The 23,776-nt window shown below is 48.0% G+C and overlaps 1 protein-coding gene across 1 annotated transcript; it reads left to right on the forward strand.

Moving 5' to 3' along the window:
• Positions 1 to 5,853: 5,853 nt before the first annotated feature.
• CDK5R2 (cyclin dependent kinase 5 regulatory subunit 2) lies at positions 5,854 to 8,359 on the forward strand. The gene has a single exon (XM_011285580.4). It carries the CDS (start codon positions 6,053 to 6,055, stop codon positions 7,163 to 7,165), a length of 1,113 nt encoding a protein of 370 aa, XP_011283882.3. The 5' UTR covers positions 5,854 to 6,052; the 3' UTR covers positions 7,166 to 8,359.
• The last annotated feature ends 15,417 nt before the right edge of the window (positions 8,360 to 23,776 follow it).

Here is a 23,776-nt window from a genome sequence, read left to right on the forward strand (position 1 = left end):
GGAAAAAACAAAACAAAACGTGGTCATGGTACAACTCAAGTAAACCTCTCCTGCTCTGTAAAAATAATGGTGGCAATGTAATTTGTAATAATTCACATTTTATGAACACCAACCACCATGCCCGTGTAGTATACAAGCATTGTGAGATTCAATAAAATCTTACAACAACCCTGTGATGGTCTACTTTTATAGACCTCAAAAGAATTAAGAAATTGTCCCAAGTCTCCCAGCTTATAAGTGGAGAAGATGTATTTGAATCCAGACCTTTATGACTCTAGAACCCACATAGGAATCCCTACACTGTCTCTTTTAAGGTGACAAATATATTCTGTGCTATTTATTAACAAGTCAGATCTCTCCCTGGTCCCTCTGTCTGTTAACAAAGGAATCTGGCCAGTGAGCCCCTTATTCAATCCCAAAGGAGACCTGGACGCCAGGCTCTGACTCACTCAAGAGACAGCTCCTAGAACTTCAGGGCCCCTGGATGCTTCCTGTGTTTTGAGATAACAAAGGCTTTCATGGTCATGACTAGAGTCTAGGGACCAAGTACCAAGCAGGGGTTGTTGGGGCAGAAGAAAGCACACCTTGGGGCAGGGAGATGAAGGGAACATCGGATCTGGAGTTCCCAAAGGCCCTCTTTTCCCCCCAAGAGTCTCCAAGAGCAGAGTTTTCAGACCTCACTGGGGCTAGGCCAGGGCAGACAGAAGCACCTACCCAGGGCACAGAGGTCTTGTGCTCGCAGAGTGGACTTGAGACATAGAAGGACAGGGAAAGGGACATGGAACTAGATGAAGACCCAGCCACAGCAGCAGCTTCCCTGCAGCCACCTGCCTGGTTGAGATGGAAACACTGATTCCAGCTCCAGCCCCCAGACAGGCTAAGAATATCCCAGAAAAGCAACAGCCACCACCCCCGCCCTTCTTGATCTGCTCCTACATCTGGAGTGCTATGCTGGGTGCCAGCAGGGGCAGGGAGGAGATAGAGTGGGGGGTGATGCTTGGGGTGGGTATGAAAGGGAGGAGGGGGAAAAGGGCTTGGTGGAGGCAGGACAAGGTGAGCTGACAAATAAAGCTGGAGGGAGCTGGGAGGATTGGGCCCAGAGAGCTGTGCTCAGGGGGCAACAAAGGAGGTGAAGGCAGGGGCCAGGGAGCTAGGGAGAGAAGATCGAGGGGTGAGGGTGAGAGGATGAGGAGGGCTGGCATCAGTAAACTGGAAGGGAGACCTTCTTTTATGAAAGAAGGAAGCAGAGCTTATGGCAAGGAAAAGGAGCTCCCAGCTCACCCACATCCTCCCCTGACCCCAATCTTGGGCCTCCAGTATCTAGACATCAGTCCCTTCTCTCCCTGCCCCAGGGCACTTCTTCCTCAGCTGTGCTTTCCAACCCTATTCTCTGTTCTAAAACACCTGTTTTGGGCCTCCTCAGTTAGATCCTAACAAGGGGCCTGCTGGAATGGGAAGGAGGTGAGAAGGTGGGGTCTTCCTCCTGACAGCTGGCAGCACCTCCTTTGTCAGGTTCATCTTTCCTCTCTGCTCATCCCCTTTCCCACTCCCCACTGTTGCCCGGGGAAGTCTTTTCCCTTGGCTGCCTCCCCGGACCTTACTCCTCCCCACACGAGCTCTCCTGGACTAAGAGCTTCAGGAGAGGGAAGGAGGGCTGGGAGGGTGCATATCCTTCCCCTTTGCACACCTCAGGAGGTGAGACCCTGGTGGGGGACACTGGATTGGTGAATGAGTCAGAGGCAGCAGGGTCCAGGCATTCAGATGCCCAGGCTGAGTCTCCACCCTGGCTGTTTTAAGGAACTTTATTGCCATCAGCCTCTCTGTAGGGGCCCCCTGGAGACATAGGTTGCAATGACCTTAGGTCCTGGGGCCTCCAGCCTTAATGTTCACTGGGGAGACCCTGGACTGCCTTGGCATCCTGCCCTTTGTCTCAGAACCTTTCAGGGGCCCCACTAAAGTTTGGAGGGATCTGGGGAGGGAGACCTGTGAGCCTGAGCACCTCCCCTTCATCTCCTGGGCTGAACTGCAGAAAAGCAGGCCTCACATGGATGCTGTGCACACAAAGACTGAGCCCGTCAGGCAGAAACAGACTAGGGAGAACCAGACAGTGCTGGAGCTAGAAAATGAAACAGATTCAGAGGATGAGTTTTATTTAGAGTCAGAATTGTAGAATTGGAAGAGGATTTAGGAATCATTTTTAAGTCCAATCCCCAAGATGTTATCTCCTTTCATTAATATTCATTTTTTTGTCCAATAATAAAAGTAAGATATATAGAATCCCTGCATTTTAATATGAAGGAAAGGAGGTCCAGAGAGCTGAATGACCAGAACTGCCTCCTGCCTCCTGGACTATGGCCTCTCAGAAAAGGAGATAAAAGGGTAGAAGAGTCTGAGCAGCATTGCCTGGAAATGTTGCCTTAAAGATGGGGCTCATCTTCCCGGGGGTGGGGGTCAGTGAAGGGCTCATCTCTCAGGTGAAATTGGTGGTAATCCTCATCAATAAGGCTGTGTTCCTACACAGGCTAATACCCTGGTCTAAGCCCTTCAATTCTTGTTTTGAGGTCTGCAGTTCTTGCCTTAAAGAGGCTGCAGGAATAACCATTTATCTGGACAGGGCACTGTTCTAGGAAATCTACAGAGTGATGGAGACAGACAAGGAGCCTGGTCTGGGGGAGGCGGGGTTCTCATCTCTGGGAGTCTAATACAGCCAGCACTGTCCCAGAGGAGCACCCACATCCATGAGAAATGGACAGAGGAGACGTGACATACAGATATTAATACAGATAATTGAATCAATCACAGAATATAGACCCTAAACATAACCCAACTAGAAAGTACACTTGCAGATGCGGTGGGAAAGTCACCACCCTTCTATAAAGCCCATCTTCTCCCTGAAGTTTTTCTCTTTTCACTATACCTATTCCCCTTGGCCTCCACCCTGTAGAGACATAATCTCCTTCTCTCCTCTGTAAATGTTTGTTTTTAAGTTGATTTATTTAGTTTGAGATAGAGTGAGAGTGAGAGAGTGGGGAGGGGCAGAGAGAGAGAGGGCAAGAGAGGGAATCCCAGCCAGGCTCTGAGCTGTCAGTGAGCTGGACTCTGGGCTCAAACTCATGACCATAAGATCAGGACCTGAGCTGAAATCAAGAGTCAGACGGTTAACTGAGCCACCGAGGCATCCCAATGTTGTTGTTTTTTTTTAATAACAGAAATGCTGTTGTTTTAGGATCTGTTTTGATTATTTTGTCTCCTTGTCCTTTAAAAATTCCATCCATAGGGGCTCCTGGGTGGCTCAGTTAGTTAAGCATCTGACTCTTGGTTTTGGCTCAGGTCCTGATCTCTGAGTTGTGAGATTGAGCTCTCGGTCAGGCTCTGCATCGGGAGCCCAGAGCCTGCTTGGGATCCTCTCTCTCCCTCTCTCTCTGCCCCTCCCCTGCTCTCTCTCTCTCAAGATAAATAAACTTAAAAACTTTTTCATCCATATTCATTTTGCGTATCTTTGATTCAGGACTCAGAGCTCAGCCTTTAATTAACCAAGTTGTTATGTAGCAGTTGCTGTTGGGGAAAGAGTTTAGAAAGATCGACCTCAGGAAGAGCATTAGGTCCCTTCCGATCAGTCCAAAAAGGCTTCTTGAAAGAGGTGGATTTTCAAGAGTTTGTCAGAAGAAGGCAAGGTAGTAGTTTGAGGGAGGGTTCTGGCCCAGGGGTAGTTGCTCAGAGATTCAAGAGGGATAGCCAAAGGAGGAGGGTGGAAAGTGTGTGAGCCAGAGAGAGGGTCTGAGGCAGGACAAGGTGAAAAATGAGAAAGGGAGTAAGACCTTTTAAAGCATCTGTTTTGGGGACCCTGAAGCAGGGAAGAAAATTCTTGATTCTGACCCAGAGGACAATAGGAAGTCACAACCGGGCCTGGAGTGGAGGCACCATGATGGCAACATCTGTGGGTGCTGCATAGAAGATCTTGTCCTACATGACACCAGTAATAGGCCTTGCGTCAATGAGGGACTCCCGGGAGCAGAACTGGGAGGATCCACGTGCCGTTCAGATCCACGTGTTTCTGCTAGGGCAACTCAGTCTCAGTGGGACCTGTCCTTAACTACTGGTGAGCCTACTGTTCCTTGGGTGCCAGATAAAGGCTGACTCGGAAGCCCTTATAGGAGGAAGTGGGACCAATTATAGAAGCTGAAAAGAGGGAACACTTTTCTGCAACTAGGGGGAGAAGAAGAGGTTGGGTAGGTCATCTGGGCTGCAAAAGTATAATGATCAGATGTAAGGGAGCAGGAGAGACTCTGCTGAGAAAGTGCTCACTGGGTGCTGAGTCAGGAAGGGGGTACAAGTCTGTGTACATATGGTGGTAAAGAGATAGGGAAACAAGACAGCCACACCGTAGGCCTCCAGGAAGGTGTGAGTGAGCAGGGGCTGTGGGAGAGCAGAGAAAAGCCAGTGCCTCTGGTGGCAGAAACTGCAGCCCAAGACGATTCTGGAACAGCCTATACGGAACAAACCACATTCACACATACTCATACACATAAACCCTGACAGCGGTAGTCCCTGGAAGTCATTTTGGTGGTCTATGAAGAACATGGAGGTGATTCCAGGGATAATTCTGAGGATTTTGCTGAATCCCTAAGCAAGAGCTTCTCTCCCCATCATACCTACCTCCAAGGCCCACTGAAGACTTCTGTGTTGGGAAGCCACAGGGAGCAAGCCTGGAGAAGAGTGGACACTGTCCCATACAGCAGACAGAACAGACCCAGAACCAGCCTGGATGTGCAGATAAGGCCCAGAGGACAAGGCCTTATGGGTGCTGAGGAGGAAACAGAGAGACCCAGAGAGCAATGGGCAGGACCTAGCCTAATATCTTGCAGCTGAGAGTGGGGACAGCTCAGACATGAATGGCAGGAAGAATTTAACAACGAAAACCCATCTCAACCTGGACCCAGGGCTGGGCTGAAGGTTGGGCCAAACCTCATGGGCTTGGGCCTCCCTCTACACAGGAGGCGCTGTCTGCTGTCTGAGCCCGAGGAGACCAATCTATCCAATTTCTAGCATTTACCCCAGGAACCAATCATTCATCACCCACCCAAATGTGGGATCAGGGTGTGTTGGTGAGGGAGAAGAACACAAGAGGAGCCACCCAGGGACCGAAGCCTAGGGCCTCTCCCCACAGACTCAGCTGCAGACAATCAGGCCAGCAAACAGCAGACTCAGGAATATATATCTGAGGGTCTTGCCATCCCCAGAGCAAAGGCCCCCAAGGAGGGGATTGTGACCTGCTGGAAGGTCGGGGCCCTGCTAGCACCCCATCACAGGCAGAGCAAGAATGCACCTGCTGCACTCCTCCACAACCTCCCCGGTGGTGGCTTCATGGGACAAAGGCAGGGGAGGACAGCGAAGAGATAATCTACCCATGGCCAGATTGGGGAAGCCAGAGCAGTTCGACCCAGCAGGTGCCCGGGCGCCTTAAGGTACTCACTGCCCACCCTGCCCCCCCAACACATAATCAACAGCGTGGAGAGTCTCTTCCCACTGCTTCTCTGCTACCACGATCCATTGCATTAAAACAAGCTGACCCAGGGCCTTAGGACTTGGGGCGGGGGAGAGCAGCCAGTCCCCTCTCCCCAGCTCTGACCCTGAGGAGGCCCTTGGAACCAGGGCCACCTTCTCCTCCGTTCCCCTTTCTGGTGAAGGGAAAGGACCAGAGACAGAGGGTAGGGGGTGGGGCGGGACTTGAGATAGGCATGCGAGTTCTATTGGTCAGAGGAGCTGCCGGTCACAAGGGCAATTCGGGCGAGGATTGGCTGCGTGACGCGGGGCGCGGCGCTGCTAAAGACCGGGCCCAAGGGGTGGGGCTGACGCTGCAGCTGGCGCAGCTCAGACCCCGAGCAACCGCCGCGGAGCAGCCAAGCAACCACCTTCCCCTGCCCGTTCCCGCGCCCGGGCCGGGGCTAGGCCCCCAACCGCCGGGTCTCCGGGGGCTGCAGTAGCGGCGGCGGCGACAGCGGCGCCGCCCGCGGTTCCCGCCGGGGCCCGGGCGCCGGCCCCGCTCTGCAGGATGGGCACGGTGCTGTCTCTATCCCCCGCCTCTTCGGCCAAGGGCCGGAGGCCCGGCGGGCTGCCCGAAGAGAAGAAGAAAGCGCCGCCCGCGGGGGACGAGGCGCTGGGGGGCTACGGGGCGCCGCCAGCAGGCAAGGGCGGCAAAGGCGAGAGCCGGCTCAAGCGGCCGTCAGTGCTCATCTCGGCGCTGACCTGGAAGCGCCTGGTGGCCGCATCTGCCAAGAAGAAGAAAGGCAGCAAGAAGGTGACGCCCAAGCCGGCATCCACTGGCCCTGACCCCCTGGTCCAGCAACGCAACCGCGAGAACCTTCTCCGCAAGGGTCGGGATCCCCCCGACGGCGGCGGCGCCACCAAGCCACTGGCGGTGCCGGTGCCCACCGTGCCCGCGGCCGCTGCCACCTGCGAGCCGCCGTCGGGGGGCAGCGGGGCCGCCCCGCCGCCGGGTTCCGGTGGGGGCAAGCCTCCACCGCCGCCACCCCCAGCCCCGCAGGCGGCGCCGCCGGTGCCTGGCGGCTCGCCGCGGCGGGTCATCGTGCAGGCGTCCACCGGCGAGCTGCTGCGCTGCCTGGGCGATTTCGTGTGCCGACGCTGCTACCGCCTCAAGGAGCTGAGCCCGGGCGAGCTGGTGGGCTGGTTCCGCGGAGTGGACCGCTCGCTGCTGCTGCAGGGCTGGCAAGACCAGGCCTTCATTACGCCCGCCAACCTGGTGTTCGTGTACCTGCTGTGCCGCGAGTCGTTGCGCGGGGATGAGCTGGCGTCGGCCGCCGAGCTGCAGGCCGCCTTCCTCACCTGCCTCTACCTCGCCTACTCCTACATGGGCAACGAGATCTCATACCCGCTCAAGCCCTTCCTCGTGGAGCCCGACAAGGAGCGCTTCTGGCAACGCTGCCTGCGCCTCATCCAGCGGCTCAGCCCCCAGATGCTGCGGCTCAACGCCGACCCCCACTTCTTCACGCAGGTCTTTCAAGACCTCAAGAACGAGGGCGAGGCCGCCGCCGGCGCCGGGGGTCCACCCAGCGGGGGCGCGCCCGCGGCCCCCTCCTCCTCCTCCGCCGCCAGGGACAGCTGCGCGACCGGAGCCAAGCACTGGACTATGAACCTGGACCGCTAAGGGATTCCCAGGGCCGCGCCCGCCCCCCACCCCCATCCCAGCCCCTGACACGCACTCGGAGCCCCCGGGACCATCAAGCCGCCGCCGCTGTTATCGCCGCTCCGCGCCGCGGCCGGAGGAGGAGCCGCCCCTGTCCCGCAGGGGAAGGTGGAGGCCAGGACGCCAGAGGCCGCGGCTCTGAATATGCTAGGCATAGGGTGGGGGATGCGCGTGGGAGGGGAACCCCCAACCTCACCCTTTCTGTCTGCCTGTGCCCCACGTCTTCAATTCTACCTGGGTCTCCTCCTTCCTTTCTGTGTGCGTCTCTAAGTCCATGTCCCTTGGTCTTGACCATTTCCCGGCCTTCTTCCTCTACCTTCATCCTCCGGTCTGCCTTCCCATCTCCCTCTCTGCCTCTCCATTTTCGGTACCTTGGGTGTGTATTTCCGTCTCCATCTTACCCCCCACCTGACTATCTCTCATTGCTCCCGTTTCTCTTTCTGCACCTGTGTCCCCAGCTCCCCTTCTTGTTCTCTTTTTTCCCTCCCTTCTGGCATGTGTCACCATCTTCCCTCCTGTCTGCTCCCCCCCACCCCCACCTATGTCAGCTTGCATTTCTTCCCCCGACTGAGCCCTCATATCCCTCTTCCCAGACCAAAGGGACTATTAATTCTTGATTTGAACGGACTGAGGTGCGGCGAGAAACTGCAGCCCTAGGAGCCCAGACAACCACCTGGATGGTCCTTCGCCCCACCCCCACCTCCTCTCCCTACCTTTTCCAACGTGTTGCATGCCGGGAGTTGGGGGGTGGGGGAGATGCCGGCTTCAAGAGGCTGAGGTTTGGGAGCAAAATCAACCTAGGAGGCCACCCCGGCGGCGGCGGCGCCTCAGCGGAAGGATGGGAGGAGACAGAAACTCTTCTTACACTGGGGGAGGGGCACCTCCTCTTCCTTATCCTTAGGTGTTTTTGTTCCCCCCACCTTTTAATTTATTTGGTTGTTTCCAGAGGGAGGGGGGAGGGATGGGTGTTGGGCTGGGAGCTGTCTGAGGTGCTGATTTGAGGCCGGACCGGAATCCTCCCGGGAGGGTACCAGGGACTGGGTTGGGCCTGGTGCCGTGTCCAAGGTGCCAATGATGCGGGCCGACGGCGCGGGCTGCACTGTCTGTCTGTCCGTCTGTCCCGGAGAGAACTATAAAGCGCTGGAAGCGCCTGCAGATGGTTTTGCGCCGGCCTTTCTTTGGGCCCCAGGAGGGAGGGAGCGGGAGCAGGAGTGAAACTGTCACAGGAACGGCAGGAGGACCCCCACGGGCCTCGTGGGGAAGGTGGGTACCTGAGAACTGTTACTCTTTCCGTCCCCTCGCCCCCCGCATTGGCTTCCATTTTACAGAGAGTAAAGTAGCCAAAGGTTGAGGCCTGGTGATAAAGCTGAATCCCCTCACCCACTCCACCTCCATCTTGTCTCATCTAGCTCTTCATTAATGCACAGGCTATTTAGGGATTACGTGATGAGGACAGCAAAAGTGGTTCCCTTTACAAAGTAGTCCACTGAAGCAGAACTAGCTAGTTATGATTGCTGTTTTTCTCTTCCTCCACCTCTCCCCACTATATATACTGTCTAGAGTCCAGTCAGGCCTAAGTCTGTGCTCACCACTCTCAGGTGGGGCCTGACTGTCACACTCAGCTCCACACCCTTCTTCCATCATGCTAGGTTGTTTCAAGGCCGTTTCAGTCACACGCCCACCCAGGACAGCCTTGGGAAGTCCATCCCTGCTTAAGATTCAAACCTGGCCCCTTATCTCCAGGGAGGCTAGGTAGGACACAGGCAGTCTGGGAGACAGGAGCCATTCTTTGGGGTTGAAAGAACAGAAGTAAGCTCTTTAGCCTGAGATTCCTGTTCCATTGCCTTCTTAGCCACGTGGCTAAACGCCCCATTCAGTTTCATTGGCCCGAGGAGGCCTGGCTCCAGTAGAGCGCTGGCGTCTCTGACCCTAGTAGCCGCCCAGACATCAAGCAGCTGGAGTCAGAACCCCGCGAGGCCTGAAAAGACTAGGCCCGGGTTCGCTGTCCGTGGTGCTGACCGGCGCGCTTGGGCAGGGTGGGGGCTTGTAGGGGCAGGAGGAGTTACAGGCTCAGCTTCAACTAGATTTTCCGGATAATTTGGGGAGTAGGTTGTGGTCTCTTCTGGTGGCGAGTTGCAGGAGTCTGGCAGGATAACCTAGGATGCCGGCTTCCATTTACCCTCCTAAGAGGACAGAACGCGACTCTCCCTCGACCTCGGCCCAGCGCCCTTGCACCCGGCCTGGAGCCGGAAATCCCCAGTCCAGATTTGTGAATCGAATTCCCGGGGGGGAGAAAAGGGAGAGCAGGCGGAAGGGAAGGCGGGAGCAGCCGCCCATTGGCTGGAATTTGGCGCAGTCAGCGCGGTGCCGTCATCTCTCCGGGTTTGGGAGGAGGGAGGGAGGAGCACTCGGGTCACCCCGCGGCTGTCGCCATAGCAACCAGACTAAGCGGGCGGGGCCACTTTCCACTCTCCCCACTCTAGCGGAGGAAACCATCCTAGTCTGCCTTATTTGGAACTAGTTAGCAAGACTACTTGGTTGGAACTTCTGCGTTAGAAGAGTATAAAGTGGGTGGGAAAGAGAGACGATAGTCTACCGAGACTCCCAAACATTCTGCTCTCTGTACTGCTCCTGAACCCATAGAAACAGCATCCTCCCTTTACTGCACACACGCACACACACATACACACACCCGTCCAGGAACCTGTGGTCTGGCACTTGGAGACTTAGAATGAGAAAAAAAAGCCTCAGTGCGTGGTGTCAAATTAAATCTCACTTTCCTTGCCATGCCCCGAGGCATGAGACACTGCCATAATCCGATTAGGGGGTAAGCGACTGGAGGAGGATCAGCATGAATACACGGAAGAATTAGCATCCTGGGTCAAACCTGGTCAGACTCCTGTTTTCTCTGGGAGGAGTGGTCACATGGGGGAAAGGTTCAGTCTTCTGAGAAGGCAAGGTGAGAAGGGAGAAGGTGCAGAAACAGTGTCAAGTGCCTTCTTTTTCTGCTCAGAAACGAACCTCACGACAGTGAGTCCAGGCTGAGGAGAGAAGTGGTGAAGAGGGCTCAGAATTCTAGAGAAAGCCCAGCCTGTGTGAGGGGTGGACTAAGGAAAGAATGGAGATGGAGGGTAAGAGACAAAAACCCAGATGGAGCCATGACTCAGCACTTCCCTTGGCAAAGGACCGGGATGACTCTCCCAGCACAGGAGGAGCAGCAGAGAAGGGAGGGGAGCAGGAAAGCAAATGTGTGGATAAACAGTGATCTGGCCATTTGTTGCTTTGATATACAACCAAAAGCATACATTTTAACCCAGAAAGGAGATACATAGGCATTTACACTGATGAAGGCTCCTTCAGTCATGACATGTACACATCTCCACTGCCCACTTACTTGCCCCTCTTCCTGGAGCAGAGTACATTCTGTCCCGAGAGATATGCTTGCCTGTCCCTGGAATACCTTGGTACTTAATGGGAAAGGAGAAATGCAAAAAAAAAAAACAAAAAAACAAAAAAACCAACCTGCAGACGTGGGGGCGGGGGTGTTGGTTGTCATGGTAACTGCTTTGCCTGCCAGACAGAATGCCCAGCAACCGGAGCATCTGGCAATATCCAAGGGGACATCCTGTGGCCTCTACCCATGGAGACTCTGCCTCAGGCACCCAGATGGGCATCTCTGGAAGATTTCTACAACAGAGGCTGCCACAGCAGCCCTTCTAGCCACACCCCCATGAGGAAAGACAGCTGACAGCCAGGTATGGAGGGCTGACCATCTTCACATGTCCCACTTTAAGTGGCACTCCTGACCCCTTTATACATGATAGACAACATTTGCTGTAAGTGGCCTCAAGACAGCAGGTGTTAACAATTTAAGGACCTTTATTAAGACCATTACCTTCCTTCTCAGAACCTTGCTAAACACCCTACAGAAAGGTCACCTATAGCCCCAGACTATGTGTGTAAATGGGTAGAAAAATTGTTCTAGTTCAATGATGAAAGATTGGGTGCAAGATAGATAAACTGTAGGGGATAGTCTCGGGATTCAATACATTAGTTGACCTTAGTTTAATACATTGATGACATTTAGAGGCAGTCTTTCTGTTGCACTTGCTGGCTGGATAGCTAACTTTTCACTCCAGCAGCCTCCACCCCTATTTTTTGTTTCTTCTTCCTTGTGTCTTCAGTTTAACCTCTTAATTCCTGCATTAACATTTTCCCAATCTAACTTAGGCTTTCATAGTCCCCCCCCCCTCAGTTTTCCCCGCTATTTCTTTAGTAATTAGCTTCTCCTAAGGTCTCTTTCTACTTGGATATATTGCCCACAGCATTTACCCCCCTCTCTTAAGATTACTCCACTTCCATTTCTTTACGCCTCTTGGTCATAGTCTCCTGTGACTGATATTTAGCTTCAAGTCCATAAATCATAAAGTTTCTCTGTGTGCATTTTTATATATGACTACCTAAAAAGAAGCATTTTTATATATGACTACCTAAAAGGGAGGTGATGATAAACAATATAAATAGGGAAAGAGGTATTCCATTATAATCTTTCTACATTTAACTCCTTAAAAAAAATTACATGTAATCCCAGAAAAACACAGAATATCAAGAAAGCATAAGAAAGAAGAGTAATGATGGAGGGCTTGCCCTGTCAGATATTTAAATGTATTAAAGAGCTAAGGTAGTTAAAATATATGGTACTGACATAGGAATAGACAACAGAACAAAATAGATAACCCAAAGCTAAACCCTGGCATACATGGGAATGTAATATATGATACAGGCATCATTTCAACTCCATTGGGAAAAGATGGATTAGTCAGCATATGGTTTTGTACAACTGGGTAGTCGTCTATATTAAGAAAAAAGGCCAGTCCTTCCTCATTCTTTATCCCCAAATAAATTCCAAATTGGTTTTTTTAATGTAAAGAAAAAAGCTATAAAATCCTTAGAAGAGGAGACAGCTTAAAAGTACCTACTAAAAATTTAAATGCACATAACTTTTATTTAGGAATTCTGATTTCTAGTATTGACCCTAGAGAAATACTTGAATATGTGTACAAAGAGACATGACAAACATATTTTTATTGTGTTATTGTTTGGAGAGAGATAAATTAGAAACAACCTAAATATTCACCAGTGAGTTAGGGGTTAAACAAATTTTGATACAGCCATATTACTGAATACTACAGTATTCAGTTAAAAAGAATAGAGTGGACTGTATGTACTGATGAAAGATGTACAAACCATGTAGTATCATTAAAAATTGCATAACAGTGTATACAGTATAATTTATGCAAAAGCAAAACAAAACTAAACCTTAATTTGTGTGTGTATGTGTATGTGTATAATAGAAGCTTGAGAAAAATATACATCACTCTTAATAAATGACTTCTTGGAAGAAGTGGGATTGATTTTGTCCAAAGACATTCACCTTATCTATGGAGTTTAATTTTTACAATAAAAATGTACTAGCATATTGTTTGCATAATTAGAAAGTAGTAGTTAACATATGGCAATAGTCCAATTATAATTTTTAAAAACTTGAGCAAATGAAGAATATTTATTAGTATTTTTACTATTGCATATGAGTTGGGTACAGAACATCTTTTTAGGCATAGGCATTGAAGGAAAAGATTAATTCATCTGACTCCATTTTCGATTTTGAATGTTAGAGAAATAGAGAAATTAAAAGAACAGCCACAAATAAGATCGAAAGACAAGTGAAAAGCTGAGAGAACATATTTGTAGCAAAATATATTTTCAGTAGAAAATTAGTTAAAACTTTAAAGAGGTCATTTACACAAAAAATATAAATAATCAATAAATACATTAAAAGAAACTTCACTGTTGACCATGAAATTCAGATTAAAACAGTAATGGGAGATTGCATGTCTTATACTGACAGAGATTCTTAAAATGGAAAATGCCAACCATGATAAAAACATGAAGAGATATGCACTTCCTTGTATTGTTTTATATATATATATATACACGTTAGTTCAGTCTCTTTGGAGAGCTATGTGCCTAGGGATCAAAATGTGAAAGGCAGGGGTGACTGAGTGGCTCGGTTGGTTAAAAGTCAACTCTTGATCCCAGCTCAGGTCTTCTGTGCTGCGCATACAGCCTACTTAAAAAAAAAATGTAAAAGGCAGCGTGTTCTTTGACCCAGCTTCACATTTCCAGAAATTTGCCCTAAGGAAATAAGTGGGAAAGGACCTGACACAAGGATGCTTATCCTAATATTGTTTATAATAATAATAAATTGGATGTAACAGTAGGAGATTAAGTATATTGTACTAAATCAGTATTTATTGGGATATTATGGACCATTAAAATGATACATCAATCTATATTCATTGACATGAAAAATGACCATGATAAAGTGAAAATATCTGGTTAAAAACAATATAATGTGGTCCAGTCCTATTTGTGTGGGAGAGAGAGACTAATCTTTAAATAGCTGTCCTCTTAATGTCATTCAAATCTTGGCTTAATGGCCACCTCTTCCTGATTAATGCATCTCAGCCTGCCCCACAGTCACCTTACTTCACATACCCTTGATTTATTTTCTTCACAGCGTTTGTCACCCCTGATAAATTTGTGTTGCTTATTTATCTTGTATCGTCTCAATAAAAGGTCTGTCTTGTTCATTGCTAGATTCCCTGCACCTAGCATAGTGCTTGGGCACACAGTAGGCAGTCAACGGGTATATACTGAATAATTCTGTGTGTGTGTGTGTGTGCAGCAACAGAGACTTTTAAGATGTTTACTAAAATATTAGTGATTGCTTTCCCTAAGTAGTGGAATTTTAAATGATCAGTTTTACTCTCTTCTTAGTATTTTTCTGAGTTTCTAGTTTGTTACAATGAATATTATTATTATTACCTTAAAAAGAAGGAAAATCATTATGAAAGAAAAAGAGAGACAGGGAAGGAAGGAAGGAAGGAAGGAAGGAAGGCTGGAAGGAAGGAAGGAAGAAAAGAAGGAAAGAAGGAAGAAAGGAAAATTGAGGCTGAGTAGTGTCTGGCTGGCCCAGTCCCCCTCCTCTCTCACTCATCTCCAAAGTCTCTTCACTCCCCTTTCCTCAAGCTCTTTCCAAATCCCAAGAATTTAAGAATGTCCTTTGCTGGACAAGTAAGTCAGATACCTATCTAACACAGCAAACATGTGTGTGTACACATGCAGCACATGTTTTATACATGAACACAGAGCATGGACATACACATAAACATTCTTGCAAGGATCCATTGAAGACCATTTAGGGGCTCCTGGGTGACTCAGTTGAGTCATGATTTCAGCTCAGGTCATGATCTCACTCAAGCCCCACATCAGGCTTTGTGCTGACAGCCTGCTTCAGATTGTCTCCCTCTCTCTCCCTCTCCCCTGCTTTCTCTCTCTCTCTCTCTCTCTCTCTCTCTCAAAAATAAATAAATATCTTTTAAAAGACCACTTAAAGAATACTCCTCTATCTTTGGCATAACTGCCATAGAAGGCCCATTATCCCTTATTCAAATAATAAACATAGGGGAAATTTTTTGCTTCACATTAACTCACTGATATCCTTTCTTTTAAAATTTATCTTATTTTTTAACGTTTATTTATTTTTGAGACAGAGAGACAGAGCATGGACAGGGGAGGGTCAGAGAGAGAGGGAGACACAGAATCTGAAACGGGTTCCAGGCTCTGTCAGCACAGAGCCTGACACGGGGCTCGAACTCACAGACCGCGAGATCATAACCTAATCCGAAATCGGACGCTTAACTGAGCCATCCAGGCACCCCAGTTTATCTTATTATTTTTTTTTAAATTTTTTTCAACGTTTTTTATTTATTTTTGGGACAGAGAGAGACAGAGCATGAACGGGGGAGGGGCAGAGAGAGAGGGAGACACAGAATCAGAAACAGGCTCCAGGCTCCGAGCCATCAGCCCAGAGCCTGACGCGGGGCTCGAACTCACAGACCGCGAGATCGTGACCTGGCTGAAGTCGGACGCTTAACCGACTGCACCACCCAGGCGCCCCTATCTTATTTTTTTTAAGTAGGCTTCATACCCAGCGTAGATTCCAACATGGGATTTGAACTCACGACCCTGAGATCATGACCTGAACTGAGATCAAGAGTTGGTTGCTTGGAGTGCCTGGGTGGCTCAGTTAGTTTAGCATCCTTCCGACTACAGCTCAGATCATGATCTCATGGTTTGTGGATTTGAGCCCTGCATCAGGCTCTGTGCTAACAGCTCAGAGCCTGGAGCCTGCGTCTGGTTCTGTGTCTCCCTCTCTCTCTGCGGCTCACCAGCTCACACTCTGTCTCTCAAAAATGAATAAACATTAAAAAAAAAAAAAGAGTTGGTTGCTTAACCAACTGAGCCACCCAGGTGCCCCCACATTCTTGCTTTAAACAATGAGAACTAGCACAGTACCTGGCATTTAGTAGGGTCTCAAGAAATGTGAAATAGTGATAGTTTCCATGTTTGTCTTTGGTTGCCAATAAGTATACAACTATTCGTTGTTGAAAGAAAGATTTCATTCTTTAATCTGTTTTGGAATTTATTTTTGTGTGTAATGAGAAGTAGAGATATAACTATATTTTCCCAATGAATAACAAGTTGTGCCAACTTTTCAACAGTCTTCCTTTCCCTACAGTGAACGTGATCTTTATCTTTTATGAAATTTCCACATATGCATGGGTCTGTTTCAAGGCTCTACTCAGTTCCACTGGTTTACTTAACTATTTTTATGCCAAATCACACCTTCAATAACTGCAGCTTTGCAGTAAGCTTATTGTTTTTTGGCTAACATTGTCTAGGCTACTCTTAAGCATAGTCCAGAAGAACTTTAGAACCAAGCTTATATTACTTTTATAGACCAATTTGGACAGATTTGACATTTTCTGATATTGAGTCATTCTACCCAGCATCATGCTATGGAAAAGTGTTCCATTTATTCAGGTCTTCTTTTTTGTTCATTAGTGAAGATTTGTCATTTTCTTCATTTAGAGGTTTCCATAGTTTTCATTAGGTTTATCTAGGAGCATATTTTTATTGCTATTGTAAATCTGTTATTCCCAATTCTTTTCCTTATTTTTATAGAGTTATAGGATAACCATAAGTTTTTGTATGTTAATCTTTGTATGTGACTGGATACACTAGTTTCATTAATTCTAATTGTGTTCCAGTTGGGTCTGTTGGATTTTCTAGGTGTGAAGCTGTACTGTCTGCAAACAAGGACATTTTAATATCTTCCTTTCCAATATTTGCATATAGCATGTATCTTTTCTTATCTTATTGCATTGACTAGGACCTTTAATAGAATGTTCACTACACTTGATCTTAGCCAAAAGGCTGAGAAGTGATGATAGAATGTTCACTGATGGCAGTGATCACAAGGTTAGAAGGGATAAAACAGATATATTGACCTTGTCCTTGATTTATGGGAATGCTTCTCATAGTTCACCAACTGTTTTTTTTTATTTGTCTTTTGAAACTGAATATTCTGTTTTGTGTATATTGCTATACAGTAAGTCTTCTCAAATAATTTTTTGGAAGTTGATAAAACCTTTATCAAAATAATTATTCAAATTTCCTTTTCTGAGGCATGTTGACTTACAGGGTACTGGGCATGCACAATTTGGGGATAAAGGATGGAGTGGCTGAATATTCCCTTGCAACTCCTCCTCCCCCCCACCCAGATATTTGAAGGTAGAATGAGGCGATGTACAGAGAAAAATACCAGAAGTCAGTGATTTGAGTCCCTATCCTACCATTAACTAGCTAGTGATCTAAGTCAGTCATTCAACTTCTCTGAACTTCAGTTTTCTCAACCATCAGATGGAAACAAGGACTTCAGATGTCTATCTGAATTTGTGTCTATCAAATGGCTGTAACAGGAATGACAATATTACTGTTGTTGCGGTAAAACCATTGCTAAGGTAGTCAGCACTATTAATAAATATTGACAGATGGAATAAGGGACCGAGACAGAATCCAGAAAGGAGCCTGGAGCTGCTCTGATGAGCTCTGCTGGCCCCTGAGGCAGTGGGGCGCTCTGGAGACCTGGACCTCCCATGAGCTATCTATAACCTGGGTGACATGTGTTTACTCCTTGCTGCAGGCAAGGGTCCAGTGGGACCCACGTGCATCTCTCTGGAATGCCAGCCAGGGGACTTGCTTCAGCTGCTGGTATGTAGACACTTGTGCCAGCCAGGCCCAGTCCAGCAACATTCTTGAGTTGAGGCCTTTGGGCCAGCAGGCCAGGTACCTCTTGAAACTCCATACTCCAGGGATCCCCTGGCCCCAGGCTGGTTGGGGTCAGCAAGGAAGAACAGCTGAACCCTGCCTCCATATTGCACCTTCTTTTTGAACAGGGATGGGGATAGGTGCACAGGGGACACTAGGCATGAAGCACCTTCAGACTGTGAGCATATGGAATTGTGTGCACACATGTGTGTGTAGATGCTTGTATAAACATCCATGCTTCAACAGGAAGTGGAAATATGCTGAGATTTGCAGCAAACCTGGGCCCTACTATTTCCTCACTGGGACCTTGAGACTTTTCTCCCCTGTCTGTCATATAGGAATTAAAGAAACTGTTGTAAGTATTAGGTGAAACTATGTCTGTGGGTGTGCTTTGTAAACTGTAAAGTGAAGTACACATATACGGTGGTCCCGAGTTTTAGATACATGGTTGCTGATATGGTCATTGCACAGATGTGTGCAAGATGGACCCAGAACTTGTCTTTCTGCCTCTGTGTGCCAAAAGGGAAAAGGGTAGGAGTATTGGAAAGGTGATCATAGGAAAGTAGGATGAGGCCCAGAGATTGCCATCTGACCTCAGACCGTTTCCCACTTGTCCCATTCATTTCCCAATCTAGTGTTGCCTCAGATCTCTCCATACTGCAAAATAAAAAAAGGACAGCACTGCCTGAAGCCTCCCTGACAACTTCCTGCTGTGTTGCTAAGCAACTTGTCCTCCTCTTTCAGAAAAAATGAACCTGATTCTCACGCTCAGGGTCTGGCCTCCCAGCCTCCTTTTAACTACTTCTTCCTCCCCTAATCTCATGGAAATTAAGGAAGGAGCTCCTGACTCATGGAAGGAGACTTGGGCTACCATTGGAGGATTAGACTGGTGGAAGACTGAGCTCACAGGGCAGGTCTCTGTTCTGAGCTGGTTGATGCTGGGGGGATGACACTTATGAAACAGCTCCCTGTGCTAGATTCTTTAGGCACAGTCTCTGCCCTTGCAGCAAACCAACAAGGTGGGTATAATCAGTATCTCCATTCTACAGATGAGGTCACCGAGGCTCAGAGAGAGTAAGTAGCCTTCTCAATTCTATAGGAAGTAGGCAAGGGTTGGGTTTGAATCCATGTCCATTTGGTCTCCTTCTACTCTATCATGTCATTTGAGATAAATGTAAGGGACACAGTTGGCCACAAGACTTCTGTAATTTATGTCTCACTCTATTTGTCTGGAATCCATGGTGAGTGCTGGAATTGGAACCTGTCCTGGGGTTGGGCTGGGGTTTGGGCATATAATCCTGCCACTTCCTGGGCCTCTTAGAATCTTAGAATCTGCTCCTTCCTCCATCAGAGATGATAGTAAAGGGTGGGGGAAGGAGTGAGTTGGGCTGCTAAGGTTTGAATCACGTCTCTACCATTTAGCAGCACTGTGACCCCAAGCAAGTTCTTTAACATCTTGTGCCTTAGTTTTCCTCATCTACAGAATGGGAATAACACTAGAACCAACTCCAGAGGGTTTCAAGGATTAAATGAATGTAAAGCTTTTTAAATAGTGCCTGGCACATAAGTGTTCAATAAATAGTACCCTTATTATTATTATTTCTAGGAAGCTTTAGCATATAAAGCTCTTTCGCATCCTTAGTGGTAAAGAGAACTCACTGCTTCTGAAATGAGACTGGGTTCACATTCTGCTCTGGCCTTTTTCACTGTGTGATTTCATTAACCCCTCTGTGCCTCAGTTTCCTCATCTATAAAGTGGGAGAAATCATAATGTCTATTTCAAAAGATTGTTGTAAAGACTAAATGCAATTTGAATGTTCGCTATGGTAAAATTAGTTGCTGTAACAAGAAAACTTCCAAACTTCAAGGAATAGTCTAATGCATGTGAATGGATGACCTCTCCATGGGTGTTTTAGGAACCAGGATCCATCCACATGGTAGCTCTGCCTTCTTTCAGGAACTAGTCTTCATCTGAATCCAGATGGCAGGAAGGGAAGAAGAGAGTATGAAGAAGGGATATCCACTTCTAAACACTTTGGCCTGCGAGCAACACATAGTATAATTTTGAGTCATATTCTAATGTTTATTTATTTTTGAGAGACAGAGAGACAGAGTGTGAGCAGGGGAAGGGCAGAGAGAGAGGGAGACATAGAGTCCGAGGCAGGCTTCAGGCTCTGAGCTGTTAGCACAGAGCCCGACATGGGGCTCAAACTCACCAGTCGTGAGATCATGACCTGAGCCAAAGTCGGATGCTTAACCAACTGAGCCACCCAGGTGCCCTGCTATTGTCCACTTTTAGAAGAGAAAACTAAGTCTCCAAATAGTATAGACGGATTTCCAAAATCACATTAGCTGAGATCCTATAATTCTAGATTATGTCTCACCCCAAGAATAAATGGAGGATGCACTGGGTATGGGAGGCCACCCCATGTGCCTGCGGTGTGGCTCCATCACCAGTCAAGAGGCTGGTTCTTGATGAAATTCAGCAGGTAGGTCCAGGACAAGGTCTGGACTGGCCTAGAAAAGTAGATGTAGCCACTCGAGTTCCTCCCAGGACACATGGGGGCATCTGATTGGGACTAGAGGGGGAAGAGGCAGGTGCTTTCTTTGTTTGGTGTGGTTTTTATTTGTTTTAATAGAAAACACTGATATATGTACCAAGGTACTTATATAATCATTTAATCTTTCAGCCCTCTCAGGTAGGTTCTGTTATTATCATATTCATTTTGCAGATAAGGTAATTGAGGCACAAAGTAGCAAAGTAACATGCTTGAGGTCACACAGCTATCAAGGAACAGAGCAAGCACCCCAAACCAGGAAGCCCAGCCCCAGAACCCTTGATCCTAACCATTACACTATGTTGCCTTTGTCTACAAAGATAGGAAAGAAGGAAATAGAATTCTCAGAGAGAGAAAGTCACAGTCAATGGGATGGTGGGTCACTTGCCTCTGCATATGAAACCCACCATCCCAAGACAGAGGAGAGTCAAGGAGAAATAACACTGACAAAACTGAGGTAGGAAATGCCACCAAAGCCAAGGTGCAGTCAGACCCCCAGCCCCACCCATCATACCGTGATCTCCAAACTTGTAAGAACATAAGCAGGAAGGTGAAGTCTTGCAAAAGACAATGGGGCAACAAAACAGTCTCTGATTTGTTATCAGATAGAGGCCCTAACTAAGGGCATTCATAAGACAAGCCATCAATGTGCCCTTCATAACCAATAGTCTTCTGCTATGACAAGTAGACAAAAGTGTATCTGCAGGGGGCACAGCAGCAGGTCATATCTGCATGAGGAAGAGGCTCTCCAGGAGAGAGATGCTGAGGACTTGAGCTCTGGGATCACAGTCACCTGACTTCTCTAAGCTTCAGCTTCCTCATCTGAAAATGGAGATAGTCATCCCCACCTGGCAAGGCGGTGGCCTGATCAAAGGGGATACCACATGAAAAGCATTAGCATAGGGCAGAGCCTGGCAGAGTCAGGTTCAATGAGTGGTAGGGCTCATTTTTATTATCAGTAGGTCTACTTGAGATGAATTACACATAGGTTGAGGAACAAGCTGAAGTTAAGTGCGTTTTAGAGACATGTTGAAAAAAAGATGAAGTCTAGAAAAGCAGAAGGCTCTAAGAAAAGTACAACACAGAAGCCCATTTTGATGACTATGTTTGGTAACAGAGCCAACATATGGGCAAGTGCTCTGTCAGCCTCGGTGCCCTAGGTGGCATTGTTGCTCCTTGACCGTGCAGGTATCAGGCAGCGTGAACACAGATGTCCTCATGCCGCATGCTAGTCGGGCTTCTGATTCCATCTGCAAGTGGAGCTTGGTGACATGGAACACACATTACTAGAGGAGACACAGGTCTGTGTAATCCTGGCAGGTGGTGGGAGGGAAAGCAGGCAGTGGGAGGGACCCTAAAAACAAGGTGATCAAAGCCACTCAGGATGATGGAGAAAACTATCAGCACTGAGAAAAGGCTTGGGAGAGAGAAACCAGAAGACAGAGGTCTTAGAACAAGCCCAAGACTGTGGCAAAGTCTCTTAACGTCTTGGGCCTTGGTTTATATATCCTTCTAGTGGGTGAAGCAATCCCTACCCTGTCTTCCTCCCTGACCTTTGAGGGGACCAATAAAAGAATGGATGTGGAAGTGTTTTATAAACTCGAGAGCAAAATCATATGGGGTGTAGGGGGCGGGGTGGGGAGTGAGTCATATTTTTACCAGTGACATAAATGAGGAGATTGAGAAAAGGCTCAAGACTTCAGGGAATGCAAGAGGGGCTGGACCCTGGATTGGGAAAGGGAAGAAATGTTGGAATCAGTACCTTGGGAAGGCCAAGAACCAAGGGGTTAATCATTAATGAAGACAGACTTGAATCATTCGGAAGCTAAGTGTGTTAAGAGCTAAGTGTGGCTTCTTTAGGGCTCTGGTGGGAGTAGAGTCATCCCAAGAGCATAGTAACTCAGGCTTGGAAACATCTTGGAGGCAGTGATATTGCCAGTGCCAAGATGGCCTGGAGAAGAGAATACCCATCTATGGGTTGCTGGGGCTGGACACAATCTTAGAAATCACCTTGGAAAGACATTTTCCAACTTTTGGGGGGTGGGGGGAACAGAGAGGAACCCAGGTGACCTTTGAGGTTCCACAGAGTAGAATTTGCAAATCCCTGGCTGAGTCTCTATTTAATAAGATAGAATGGAATTCCAGAGAAGAGATGTGATTGTCCCAAGGTCACATAGCAAATTAGTTGCCAGACTGGGACTGGAACTCAGGTTTTCTTGCTCGCACTCCTGTATCTTAGCTTCCCAAACTGGCTCTGCGTGCAGGAAAACACAGAGGGGCAGGGTGGGCTTTAAGGATGTGATTTCATTGGTAAGAAGATCCTCCAATCTAACAACACCTCCCTTCAGCTGCCAAATGGCACCTAAAATCCTGCCTTTACCAAGTCACTCACAGGACTTCAAGAGTCTCAAGATTGGAGAAGTTACCTTGTTCACCTCCCCCTCGACCCCTCAAGGAAGGAGCTGCTGAGTACTGACAGAGGTGCTTCATTAGATCAAACTGATGGGATCTGTCTTCCCGTAGCTTCCTACCACTTGTCCTAATACTGTCGCGCACATCCAGGTTCTCTGCCACAGGGCAGCTCTTTGAGTAATTGAGGACGCTCTCATGTCCCTTTCCCTAGTTTGATTTCCAGACTACATCTCTCATTGTTGTTGGTTCGCCAACATTCTTTCTTTTCACTTCCTGAGCCCACTATTCTGTATACTCTCTGTTTGATGTTTTCTTGGAAGTGTTCTCTAACACTGTGTACTGTATGCTGGGGGCACAATCATTAGAGCAAGTGGGTCATTTCCTTCATCCTGGGTGCCATAGCTCCACCAATGCATCCTCAGATCACAATGGTCTCTCTGCATTTCATCCTTCAGACTTCCGTTTAATGTTGTGTTGACTAAGAGGCCACTAATTTATACACAGGCTCTACTGAGCCACTTCCTTGCCATGCCTCACACTCTGGCCTCTTGTCTTTTCATTTAAAGATCTAAGAGCAACAGGGCGCCTGTGTGGCTCAGTCGGTTGAGCGGCCGACTTTGGCTCAGGTATTGATCTCGCGATCTGCGAGTTGGAGCCCCATGGCGGGCCCTGTGCTGACAGCTCAGAACCTGGAGCCTGCTTTGGATTCTGTGTTTCCCTCTGTCTCTGCCCCTAACCCACTCACATTCTGTCTCTGTCTCTCTCAAGAAAATAAACATTTATATATATATATATATATATATATATATATATATATATATATATAAAGATCTAAGAGCAAGACTTCACACTCCTTGCCGGAAAATTTCACCTTGTTGCATTTAGCCCACAATTCTTAGCAGCCCAGATCTTTCTGGATCCTGGTCTGGCTCTCAGATGAATTCTTTCTCCCTCCCAGCTTCCTGCCCCTGCAAAGAGGCCTTTTGCGTGTCCCTCCAAGTCACTGAGGCCCTCATCCCCTGGTGGTGGGACTCATCCCTGGTTCATCTGCTCCATGGAATACACGAGCCTGACCTTCCACCCATGAAGTTTATAGTATATAGAAGCATAATGATGATGGAACATGTTTATGCCAGAATATTAGGCGACTACAGTAGGATACCATTAAATTCTAAAAGCCATAGCAAAAAGAAGGAGATTATGTCGAAGAGTTATAAATAGTGGCCTCTATGGGGCACCTGGGTGGCTCAGTCGGTTAAACGCCCGACTTCGGCTCAGGTCATGATCTCACGGTCCGTGAGTTTGAGCCCCTCATTGGGCTCTGTGCTGACAGCTCAGAGCCTGGAGCCTGTTTCAGATTCTGTGT

Source organism: Felis catus, chromosome C1 (genome assembly GCF_018350175.1).
Source record: "Felis catus isolate Fca126 chromosome C1, F.catus_Fca126_mat1.0, whole genome shotgun sequence".
NCBI classification, from domain to species: Eukaryota; Metazoa; Chordata; class Mammalia; order Carnivora; family Felidae; genus Felis; species Felis catus.

Excerpts from the sequence above, each read along its gene's own strand:
- CDK5R2 (XM_011285580.4), top strand. The coding sequence starts at position 6,053 with ATGGGCACGGTGCTGTCTCTATCCCCCGCCTCTTCGGCCAAGGGCCGG.